This window comes from Sinocyclocheilus anshuiensis, unplaced genomic scaffold (assembly GCF_001515605.1).
Source record: "Sinocyclocheilus anshuiensis isolate Anshui unplaced genomic scaffold, SAMN03320099.WGS_v1.1 scaffold107, whole genome shotgun sequence".
In the NCBI taxonomy this organism is placed as follows: domain Eukaryota; kingdom Metazoa; phylum Chordata; class Actinopteri; order Cypriniformes; family Cyprinidae; genus Sinocyclocheilus; species Sinocyclocheilus anshuiensis.
The window spans coordinates 263,329-275,806 of NW_015549584.1; the positions used below are offsets into that span (position 1 = coordinate 263,329).

Genomic DNA, 12,478 nt, shown 5'->3' on the forward strand with positions numbered 1-12,478 from the left:
GCAACTAACTCTTAATTAATTTGCTACTGTATGTAAACTAACTCTATGGTTAGTATAATAAACTGATATATACTTCCAAAGTTACTTAAAGTCAGTAGAATGTCTGTTGGGGGCCATCAAAATAAAGTATCAGATATTAAGCAGATGGTCTAATACTAATACTCGAATGACTGGTAGTTAACATGTAGTTACAAAGTTATAGTTAGTTGAAGGTCTAAATTAGACTATCAAAATAAAGTATATTTATAAGCACAAAACAATATTTCCAATGATATTGTAGGAGAAACACACTGAATATGAGCTGCTAATATAATGAGCTTATATTACATTTTAGCTCGTTCGTTTAACCTGGTGGACAAGACACTGTAAGGAGAAGCGTGTAGAGCTGGAAGACCCCTGGGCTAGAGGATCTGATCCCAGCACTACAGAGTCAGAGGGGTCAGATGAGGATACTCCTGCATGGTGGAAGCGTGCTGGAATGTGGCTGTGTGGTCTCTCCCATGCGGCTAAACAAGAGATGAGTGAGGAGGAACGGCAGGCTCTGGAAAGGAAACTCACCAGTATTGAAGAAGACCACACCTGGAAGACTGTCTGCAATGTTAATGCCCTCATTTTACTCACTGTCAGTGTTTTTCTCTGGGGGTACTTTGCATGAATGTACTATAAAGTTCTGAATGGCACTTTTCTTGTAAGAAACTCACCAGTACTGATGAAAAACACATCTGGTTGTCTACACTTACATGCTCTCATTTTATTTACTGTAAATGTCTTTTTTTCCCCGCTTAATAAATAAAAATTGTGAATGGCACATCTTTGCTGTTATTTTGATGAGTTGATTTTTATTTGAAAAAGTCAGGTTTTGAATTAGGCTAACCTTTAATTTTAAAAGTTTATTATAAACAGTTCACTGTCACAGTGATAATAACTAAACATATAAACTGTAATAATGCATGCTGTGTCATAATGACAAAGCATAACAGGTAAGAGGCCTCGTAATCGTTCCCACCCAGGGGTGGGGCCTCACCAGGCTGTAAATGACATATATTATGATTTATTATTATTTTATATAATTTTAAGAGTAGGCTATATAACTTATTAAAATGCTAAAAACTTCAGTATTTCTTATTTTAGTTTGTCCCTTCATGTTTTCCTTGTTGAACATGCAGAAGTGAACAGATACTTAAGGTACTATTAGGATTCTTTTGATTCACTTCTTGTTTCTATAAATAAAAAAGCTTGAAAGCCAGTAGCTTTGTTATCATTCTTAAGAAGAGGCAGAGGAAATGTCTCTGTTTACATGGGGTCCTTTGAATATTGTGTTGGACAATAAGGGGGCCTCAGAAAGATTGACCGTGACCTTTGAATCACTCATCCGATCCACGTCGGGCTGATCCTCGCCAGGTTTCCAGCGCAACCCATCCATATTCTTATTGTGGGCGTGAAACTCTCTGCTTTAACCTCCTCTCTACTTGAATGAACTACAAGTGCAAAGTCATACTACACTGTTTAGTGCACTCGAGAGAGAGGGTAACATCGTACCCGAGGGCATTCTACGGTTAATAGTTACATAGACAACACTTGTTTCCAGTCACCGATTTTTACGGAGCAATGGAGCCTCATGTAAACGCGAAGCGGCTTTTTAATCACGCGACAACCCTGAAGCTTCACACGGGGAATTTAGTCAACCGCAGTCGACTTAAGAAGAAATGTCCGTCTTCACCTAGTGAGGAGGTATGTTGTGACATGAGTTTGCAGTGCTAATGGTGGACATTAGTCCATTTCGGCAGCACGGGTACGGCATGTTTTATAGTGTGATATTGCTCGGTGAATGAGTTCAGCCACGGACACTCCATTATTTATGTTAAGTCCGGTTCTTTTTTTAAGCATCGACTCCTTCGGACGGTTCATTCACCAAACCGGTTCACAGAATCATTTGAGATGTCACTGAAGTGTTCCTAGACGTCCGCACGCATCATTTACGAACGCTTAAAAAAAAAAAAAGTTAAATAAGTATGTTTTCAATATAAATTCTGAAACATGGGTTGTTTTAGTTGTATTAACTGGATTTTGTGTACATTTGTTTTGTATTTGGATTCTGTCATGGTTAGCCTAATTATACCTACTTTTCCTCTACATACTGGCATTCCTGTTCGAAAAAAAAAATGGTTCTAAGTTTCTTTTTTATGTTCCAGCATGACAACCCATCTTACCCACCTTACAACCGAAAGCTTTGCGAATCGGTTCGGTCGAATCATTAAGATTGAGTCGGCTCACATAATGATTCCGGGGCTAAAAGATATGATCCGCCTGCTTCCATGTTAATGACGTCAATTACCAGCTTGCCTCGTGCTGCTCATGACATGCCACTGTATGCAAAATGTGGTATGAGAAATTGCAGTGCATCGCACTGTTGTTGCATTTACGTTCAAATGACCCGGGGCCTCATTTATAACCGTTGCGTACGCACAAAACCTGCCCTGAAAGAGGCGTACGCCACTTCCTACGCAAAAGGTGGGATTTATAAAAAACAAACTTGACGGGAAAATTTGCGCACCTGCACGCAAACTCTGATCCATGCGTACGGACTTTTTTTTTTTCCTGGAGAGAGAAAAGTAATGAAGTAAACAACGATTTTAAACTGTTTTAATTTCATCATATACATTTACATTAAATATTTCACTTTCATTAATGGAGATAAGCACTGAAATTACATAAAGTCATTACGCAGAAGTTAAACCAAAATTATATGAATTTAGACTATTTGTAGTGGGTATGTGGATACGCTTGATTACTTTTCCTGTGGTATGTTATGTTTTAATGAAAGCGAGGAGTGCTATAGGGGCACAATAATTTATCTTTAAAGTAAACTGCACATCTCATGTTATGAGAAAATATTTTTAACGAGAACAATGATCAATGATGCGCACTTCGATATTATGGCGGACATAATATGGCGGAAAATATGATTTTTAGCAATAAAAATTTATGTGTATGGCACAAATGCCATTTATAGTCCGTATCTCATATTTCCTTAAAGTCCACATGAAATCAAAATTGACTTTATTTAATTTACTAGCGCACATTGCTAGTCTTGATGTGAACAATTAATCCGTGCAAGTTAATCCGCTGAATTTTTTTGTTTTTGTTTTCGTGATCTTTAATCAAAATCTGAACATTTACTTCCCCTCTGGAATGGCATTCCTTTTCTGATGACGTCAGTTTGACGGCTTGGGCAGAATATCCTTAAAGGGGTCATATGATGCGATTTAAATGTTTCCTTTCTCTTTGGAGTGTAACAAGCTCTTGGTGCATAAAGAAGATCTGTAAAGTTGCAAAGACTAAAGTCTCAAATCCAAAGAGATATTCGTTATAAAAGTTAAGAGTCAGCCACACCTACCTAAAACGGCTCGTTCTAACACGCCCCCACATATCTAGGTCGCTATGTGGGAAGATTTACATAACGCCGCCCAAATGTTCACGCAAAGAAACAAGGCGTAACTTTTATTCTCTCATTACACCAAATACACAAAATACTGTTCTTTTTAGCAACATCATATGACCCCTTTAAACACACCCCTCCAACCGTTGAGAGACAGAGAGGAGGAGCACAAAAATAAAACCATGCCCTCTATTCAATATTCCGTTTCAGCTGGAAATACGTCACTACACTGAAATAAAGTCGGCAGTAACTTCCGGTCCACGTGGACTTTAATGTCTTGTACCTTTGATAGTGTTAAACATGGTGTCACGTGGATGGGAATATGCATATAAATTATATGCAGATGAGGTTATGCATAGTAAAACTAGGCGTTGTAAGCACCATATATGGTGATTTCGGGGAGGAGTTGGGGTGGAGATGCACATACTTCCCCTGACTGGGATTTATAAAGGGATTTTTGCGCAGGTTCTGGCATACGCATGGTTTTATAAATCTGAAAACGTTTGTGCGTACGCCAAATCTAGCTTTTGTGCGTACGTACACTTTTAGGATAAAATCTACGGAAAGTTTTATACATGAGGCCCCTGGTCTCTTCCGCTAGTTTCATTCTAGGATGAAATCTACGGAGAGTTTTATAAATGAGACCCCAGGGCTTTGTTTTGCCATCCTTAGTTGTAGCTGTGCATACAAGCAGTGCTTCTGCCTAGTAACACTCACTAGACCTGTAACAGAAGATGTACATAATTAAATGTGACCTGACCTCTGACATGCTGGAATGAAGAATGATGCAATGTCATGCTGATGTCTTATAATCTCAACAGATGTCTGACAAATGACTGCATTTTCTATAGCTACTGGCTAAAACCTCTCTGACATCCATCATAAAACCGTGGCTTATTGTTCAAGCCCACACAAGTGTATTAGTAATGTGTAAACATGTATATGTGAAGATTGTAGATGGTATTGCAAGATTATACCTGGAATGTTAATGATGTCTTGATGTCTTAAATCTTTTTGCTCAACAGTCTATAACAGGGTGTTTCTACAGTACACTAGGTATATAAAATGTTTAATTTTATTTCATGTTTATACACACAAACACACTGCCATTCAAAAAGTTTGGGATCAGTAAGACTTGAAAGAAATCTCTCATGCTCACCAAGGCTGCATTTATTTGATCAAAAATACAGAACAAAACTGTAATATTGCAAAATATTATTACAATTTAAAATAAATGTTTTCCATTTTAATAAAATAATTTATTCTAAATTATTAGTTAATAATTTATTCTTGTGATGCAAAGCTTTTTTCTTTTTTTTTTTGGAACCTGTGTTGGAACCTGTTAACCTATTTACTATTATACTATTATTAATTTCATAAATTATTTCTTAAACAAAAAGAAAGAAAAATTACTTACCCCGAACTTTTGAACGGTAGTGTATATTGTTACAAAAGATTTCTATTTTGAATAAATGCTGTTCTTTTATTAGAATTTCTACACATAATATATAATCTTAGATGTGATATATAATCTTAGAATATATGTTAAAAAATACATAATTAAATTATGCATTTTTTTTTTTCTTGTGATGCAAAGCTTTTTTCTTTTTTTTTTGGAACCTGTGTTGGAACCTGTATAACCTATTACTATTATACTATTATTAATTTCATAAATTATTTCTTAAACAAAAAGAAAGAAAAATTACTTACCCCGAACTTTTGAACGGTAGTGTATATTGTTACAAAAGATTTCTATTTTGAATAAATGCTGTTCTTTTATTAGAATTTCTACACATAATATATAATCTTAGATGTGATATATAATCTTAGAATATATGTTAAAAAATACATAATTAAATTATGCATTTTTTTTTTTTAAATAGACTTTTCTAAAAGCCTACAGGGGCAAAAGCCAAAAGTGTCTATGAATATAAATATTGAGATATGTTTTGGAAAGGCTGCCAAGATGTTGTATTTATGTTTCATAATTTGAATGTTTTTCAATGTTTTCTGAATCCACAGCTACAAGACTGCATCCAAGGCACACTGAGCGAGTGGTTTGCCACAATGCCGTCATCTCTTGACTCTGTAAGACCTTGCATGACACTCATTACGAAAGTGAAAAAGGAAACCTTGAGAACTTATAAACAAACCATTTTAAGCTAAACAAATGTCATCTTTGACATGTTAAAGATTTCAGTTGCATGAAGTAATCAGACCCACTGAACATAAACAGTTGAGCACGCTGTGGATTGTGGGAAAGCAAACAGTCTGTCTCTTTTGCACCATTAAAGCATATATAGGCAGTGGGATGAAAAGACAGTTGTTATGGTGATTGTTCATGGCATGGGGCCACTGTGCCTCTGCTCTGGCTCTTTCTGCCATTGTCAGCGAATCTGCCTGAGAGCTCAGCAAGTAGAGAGTAAAGGTCTTAGCACACAAAAGCTGAGGCTTATTGATGCATTCCTTTCATGCAGTCCATTAACAAGGTGTCTAATGTTTTCACATGCAAAGGAAAGTGAGTTCCATAGACACAAGATTGCCAAAAAATGATGCAACTATAATGCATAATCCAGTAAGTGACTGGATACTTTCCATGATAGCATGGTTTTGCAATTACCTTTGTTTTTCTTCTCAGGAGCTTCCCAGCATTCTGGACTGCACTATTCCAGAAAACACAGAGGCCATCACCCCAGAGGAGAGAGAGGAGCTGAAAGTGTCTGGTGAAGATTACTGATCCTTAATGCATTAAAGAATGCTGTTGCAGTGCATGTTATTACATATGTTTAAATGTCTTTACAGTCAAGCTTTTTCTCACTGAGTCGGACCGTTCATCCATCAGAAGTGCGGTGGACATGGGTAAGTTCTGTTTAATGTGATGCTGTATATATGAATATTATTATGTTTAATTAGGTAAAACTGTTTATGTAGATTTACCCTAATCTAACTGAATTGAGCATACTAAGAGCATATTTGAGATGTTTAAGGCTCCATGTAATTAGAGTAAATATGAAAATTAGTACTGAAAGGGTTCACATTATATATACAGCGGGTAAAATAAGTATTGAACACGTCACCATTTTTCCCAGTAAATATATTTCTAAAGGTGCTGTTGACATGAAATTTTCACCAGATGTCGGTAACAACCCAAGTAACCCATACATACAAAGAAATCAATACAAATAAATTCAGAAATGTAAGTTCTGTGTAATAAAATGGAATGACACAGGGAAAAAGTATTGAACCACTGAAATGTATTTAATACTTTGTACAAAAGCCTTTGTTGGTAATGACAGCTTCAAGACGCCTCCTGTATGGAGAAACTGTCCATGCATTGCTCAGGTGTGATTTTGGCCCATTCTTCCACAGAGTCTTCAAATCTTGAAGGTTCTGTGGGCCTCTTCTATGAACTCTGATCTTCAGTTCTTATTTTCTATTGGATTCAAGTCAGGTGATTGGCTGGGCCATTCTAGCAGCTTTACTTTCTTTCTCTGAAACCAATTGAGAGTTTCCTTGGCTGGGTTTTGGATCATTTGTCTCGCTGAAATGTCCACCCTTGTTTCATCTTCATCATCCTGGTACTGTAGGTGTTGGGACTGAACCAACTAATATTAATTTCCACTGACTAGGGGCAGGATTGCTTTCTAATTACTGATAGATTTCAGCTGGTGTCTTGGCTTTCCATGCCTTTTTGCACCTCCCTTTCTTCATGTTCAATACTTTTTCCCTGCGTCATTCCATTTTATTACACAGAACTTACTTGTTTTGTTTTCTTTGTGTGTATGGATTACTTGGGTTGTTACTGACATCTGGTGAAAATTTCATGTCAACAGCACCTTTAGAAATACATTTACTGAGAAAAATGGTGACATGTTCAATACTTATTTTACCCGCTGTATATATATATATTTTTTTTCCCTGAGGTCCTCTTATTATCATGGTCATTTTTTTGAATGATCCCTCTCTGACCCTTAATTATGACCCATAATTAATTAAAATTATATTTTTTTCACCTAATAAATGCCCCCTTAGAATAAGAAATCAGCAACGTCCTCATGATATGACTAATTTGTGAAGATTAGAAATAAAATTCATACAAAAATGTTCAATAATGACCATCATTTTTAACAAGTGGCATCAAATATACCTAAGTAGAAGTATTTATTTTTTTTATCAAATCAGTTTGTCAATATACTTTCAAATCACTTAGTCAATATACAGTGGGTACGGAAAGTATTCAGACCCCCTTAAATTTTTCACTCTTTGTTATATTGCAGCCATTTGCTAAAATAATTTAAGTTAATTTTTTTTCCTCATTAATGAAATTTAAGGGGGTCTGAATACTTTCTGTACCCACTGTATACACTGCTTTTTGAAAGAAGTCCCTTCTGCTCACCAAAGCTGCTTTATTTGATCAAAATACATCAAAACTTAAATATTTAAAAAGATTTTTAATACCAAAAATAACTTTTTTTTTATGTAACTTATTTTCAGCATTAATTTTCAGTCTTCAGTGTCGCATGATCCTTCAAAAATCATTCTAATATGCTGATTTGGTGCTCAAGAAACATTGGTTGATATTTTTTGGGAAAACATAATACATTTATTTCAAGATTCTTTGATGAATAGAAAGTTCAAAAGAACTTTTTGTAACAGTGTGAAAGTCTTTATTGTCACTTTTTAGCGATTCAATGCATCCTTGCTGAATATTTTTTTTTCTTTTTACTGAGCCCAAATGTTTGAACGGTAGTGTATGTGAATATTAATTTCAGTTGATTTGACCATAACCCCCTCTCCTCTTCTCTGTGTTGTTCAGCTTGTCTTTCGTTAGGCGTATCTCAGTTGGACTCTGTGATCATTGCTCCACCTCCTCTCCCCGAGGGTGAGGCACAGACGCTGACCCACCTGCAGCCGCTGTGGGAGGAGCTGGAAAGTCTTGTGCAAAGCCAGAAGATCGCTGCCATCGGCACGTCCGACTTGGACAAAACTCTTTTAGAGCAGCTGTATAACTGGGCTCAGGTCTGCTGTGAGTGTGCATTTCTTCTGCACATAACAGAATAATTGATTATTTACAATGTATTTTTGTGCTCTTTCATGCTATGCAGGTAAAGCCAAGTAGTAATCAGGTGAATCTGGCCTCGTGCTGTGTGATGCCTCCAGACCTCACTGCATTTGCTAAAGAGTTCGACATACAATTGCTTACGCACAATGACCCCAAAGGTGTGTATTTTATGCTGAGTCATTGAGCTCGATGACTGCATGCGCGAACTGGTTCTGCAATTTAATTATGAAACTGCATGAGCAACAGCGCAGGAAATCTAATGATGCCAATATTTCTTCTTGCGTCTAGAGCTAATCAGTGCAGCAGGCTTCCAGGAAGCAGTGCAGGGGAGCAGTAAGGACCTGCAGGTGGACGATTGGAGGATGGAGTGGGTCTTACGGTACTCCATCATAGTCAAGAGCAGAGGCATCATAAAAGCAAAAGGCTACATTGTTCATGCTAAAAAGGGCAACAACCTTTAACATGTCCAGTTTGAACAGGGTTTCCTAAAAATTTAGGGAGCTACTACATCATTGATGCATATTTTACAGGTGTTTTTTTTTGTCAACACACTAAAGTGAAAAACTAAAATTCACTCGACACACGTTTTCCTCATGATTTAGAACATTTAGACAGCTATCTGTTCTTGTAGATAAATGCAAAGTGCCTCTCTTTTTCCTGACCTGGCCTGGTTTAATTCTCTGTATTTTTCAAAAGGGTAAAAATTAAATATAAAACAACGGTTGATAGGACATCAGATTAAGATTATTCAAATACCATAAGATTGTTTTGTTAATCATTGCCCCTGTAATTTTTGTGATTTTTTTTTTTCTGTTTTATTTAAACATTTTAACCACTTTTTTTTTTTTTAAAGAGTGGGCCACATAGTTGTATTTTTTACTTTAAATTTTAATGTTACATTTTAAGTTCTGCTAGCATTTTAAGTTTGTATAATTTATTTTGATCGATGCTTTGCTTGGAATGTTCACTAAATGTTTTCTTACCCGTTTTCAACAGACGATTCTATCTCTTTTGCATCCCTTTGTAAACAAAATGCCTTGCTTATCTGATAAAAAGAAATATTCAAATATGTAACTGTATGGGAGGCTGTAAACATGCATGGCATGAACGGCATTAACTTGTTGTATATAAGAACACTGGAAAATTCCACCCTCGAAGGAAAATAATGATTATAGTTCCAGTATCCAACGAATAGTCAGAATATATATTTTTACCGGTGTTATTTATTCATTGTAATGACGATTCCTTTTGGAGCCAATAGAGTTTTTCTTTTATGTACTGTACATGTAATTACTATTTTCCCATATTGTGTTAAACATTTTTAATGTGGTTTATAAACTTCGGAATTGAAAAACGAAACATGGACTGGCATTGGGTTTCTTTCATTTCAGTATTTATATGTTAGATGTAAGCAATATCCTCCTGAGACCTAACGCAAACTGAAGTTTTTTTTTTCCCATTAATGAATGTATGAGTTAATTTGAATAGTGTCTCAAGAAGACAGAAATCCATATTATTTGCAACTCGCCCAACGCTCAAAACTGCTCCGCGATGCTTTCCTGCATCGATTAGTCACGCCTGCGCATCATTGTCCGGAGAACGCGTCTCGCAAGCGGAAGTGCGTCTAATGTCATAGTGCAAGATGGTGGCCACCAGGAGAGGCACACGCGTGGGATCCCCTGTGAAAAATACTAACAATGAAAACTCTGGAGCCACGGTATGTAGGATACTTAAGTAGTTTAGTCTATATATTCTCCGGAAGCGCCAGTGTGTGCTTGTAATTGCAGTGTTGTATGTATCTTCATGCAAAAATGAGTCGCCGCATGTGTCCATACATGCCCGAGCAACTGTGGGAAACTTGTTGACTAACAAATCACGTTCGTATTCAAAAAAAATAATGTCGTCCCTTCGTATTTTTTTGTCGTCAGTTTTGCATTCTTCGACTTGAGAGTTATGTAAACCAGTAAGACAGTCGTAGGCTGCATGTGTAGCTTTGGGCAGCAGATAGGGCAGTATCACCATGTACGATACTCCTGTTATGCACATCTTGCCACCCCCTCCACATATGTATACATAAATGAGAATTATATTAGTTTTCTATAAAGTGACCATATGTTTTGGGTGAATCGTAAGTAATTTCATCCTTTCTGGCAAAGCATGTGGCTAGGCCTGTCGCAATAATCAATATATCGCGCAATATATGTACATGACCTTAATAATTTTTGGTTACGCAATATATCGCTCATTATATTTACTTGAAATTTAATGCCACCATGTTTTTTTTACATTCCACTTGCGCCTGTCTCTTTTGCAGCTTCTCGTACATAACGTGTTGTAGTCATGAGGTGCTCGTTCAAATTAAAAAAATGCTTCTACAAAAAAAGTTTCATCTACAGATATGGCCTTGTTTAGGGATCTGTGCCTTTGTGCATACGGCCATCTGACTGCTGAGTAGTGATTGTGTTTCTCAGCAATAGTGTGCACCCTCAATTTACAGAGAAAAGCCTTCTTGCATTATTATGCTGTTACATTATGATTATATATTCAGTGGCATAAAATGGTCTATATATAAATATCGCTTATCGCAATTATTTCTGGGGCAGTATATTGCACAACAAAAAGATGTTATTGTGACAGGCCTACATGTGGCAGTATTTGTCATTAGGTTCTAGCATTAATTCTATAACAAGTAAAACTGTCAGTTTATTAAATGTTAAAGTATTGAAGTCTTGGTGGGAAAGACAACATAATTCCCAAATTAACAACCCAAATTCGGTGTGATAATTTAAATATTTTAAACGTTTATTAATAAAACCCTCATGCAACCTTTAAATTATCAATGTTCAGTTCATCACTGAGCAATGCCTACTTTTATTTCTGTCTTGATGGGTTTAATTTCATTGTATAAAAAAAGATTGAATAAGTAAAGCCAAACTTGTTTTGAATGGTCGTGTATTATTAGAATTGAACTTTTAGTGAATATCAAGAACTTTTAGTGAATAGAGCTGCACGATTCTGGATAAATTAAGAATCACAATTTTTTTTTGTCTCAAATAGAGATCACGATTCTGAACTAAACAAAACAATGTGACAAAATATTATTGCTGCAGTCTATTTAAAAGTGTTTAATTAATTTGAATGAACTATTAAACATTTTTAATATGTATTTAAAATATAATAAATTGAATACACCAATTTTTAATATTAAAATGATGAAAAAGTGTTTTTTTAACTTCACTTCAAGAATACTTCACTTGTTTCATAAATTCAGTAAGTCAGCGTTTTTGAACAAATCTCTTGAAAGAATAATTAAATGACACATTAGGGGGAAGTCGTGGCCTAATGGTTAGAGTCGGACTCGTAACCCAAAGGTTGTGGGTTCGAGTCACGTACCGGCAGGGATTGTAGATGGGGGGAGTGAATGTACAGCGCTCTCTCCACCTTCAATACCACGACTGAGGTGCCCTTGAGCAAGTCACCGAACCCCCAACTGCTACCCGGAAGCCGCAGTAATATGGCTGCCCACTGCTCTGGGTGTGTGTTCACGGTGTGTGTGTGTGCACTTGGATGGGTTAAATGCTGAGCACAAATTCTGACCCATACACGTCACTTCACTTCAAGTAAAAAGTATTATTTCCCTTACTAGTGTACAAAATTATTACATTTTCAAACATATTTTTCATGTTAACTAATGTATAACAAATAAAACCTTACTGTACAGTGTTACCAGTATTTTTGACAAATCTCATCAATACTGTGTAGATAGTATTGAGTATTGATAGTATTGTGTAGATAGTGTAGAATAAAGGGGTCATATGATGTTGCTAAATTATTTTGTGTATTTGGTGTAGTGAAATGTGTTTATGCGGTTTAAGGTTCAAAAAACACATTCTTTTCCACATACTGTACATTATTGTTGCTCTTCTATGCCCCGCCTTTCTGAAACGTGTCGATTTTTACAAAGCTCATCGTTCTGA

At 36.1% G+C, this 12,478-nt stretch overlaps 2 protein-coding genes across 4 annotated transcripts in view; both read left to right on the forward strand.

The window, feature by feature from the left end:
• Positions 1-1,414: 1,414 nt before the first annotated feature.
• Positions 1,415-9,328, forward strand: LOC107657862 (glutamate--cysteine ligase regulatory subunit-like). The gene is made up of 7 exons (XM_016446134.1): positions 1,415-1,731; positions 5,462-5,527; positions 6,078-6,162; positions 6,242-6,298; positions 8,256-8,458; positions 8,545-8,659; positions 8,790-9,328. The coding sequence occupies exons 1-7, from the start codon at positions 1,609-1,611 to the stop codon at positions 8,960-8,962; spliced, it is 822 nt and encodes a 273-aa protein (XP_016301620.1). The 5' UTR covers positions 1,415-1,608; the 3' UTR covers positions 8,963-9,328.
• A 732-nt stretch (positions 9,329-10,060) lies between these two features.
• LOC107657880 (deoxynucleotidyltransferase terminal-interacting protein 2-like) overlaps positions 10,061-12,478 on the forward strand; it is a 7,833-nt gene continuing 5,415 nt past the window's right edge. For all 3 annotated transcript variants that reach the window (XM_016446159.1, XM_016446162.1, XM_016446160.1), the window contains exon 1: positions 10,061-10,218. In XM_016446159.1, coding sequence (XP_016301645.1) covers positions 10,144-10,218 — 75 coding nt within the window. In that variant the 5' untranslated portion in view covers positions 10,061-10,143. The remainder of the gene's footprint in view (positions 10,219-12,478) is intronic.

Bases quoted from the DNA above. Each gene is read 5' to 3' on its own strand.
- LOC107657862 (XM_016446134.1), top strand. From the start codon at position 1,609: ATGGAGCCTCATGTAAACGCGAAGCGGCTTTTTAATCACGCGACAACC. The intron at 5,528-6,077 runs GTAAGACCTTGC...TTTTCTTCTCAG, and splicing joins TGCCGTCATCTCTTGACTCT to GAGCTTCCCAGCATTCTGGA. The intron at 6,163-6,241 runs GTGAAGATTACT...ATGTCTTTACAG, and splicing joins AGAGGAGCTGAAAGTGTCTG to TCAAGCTTTTTCTCACTGAG.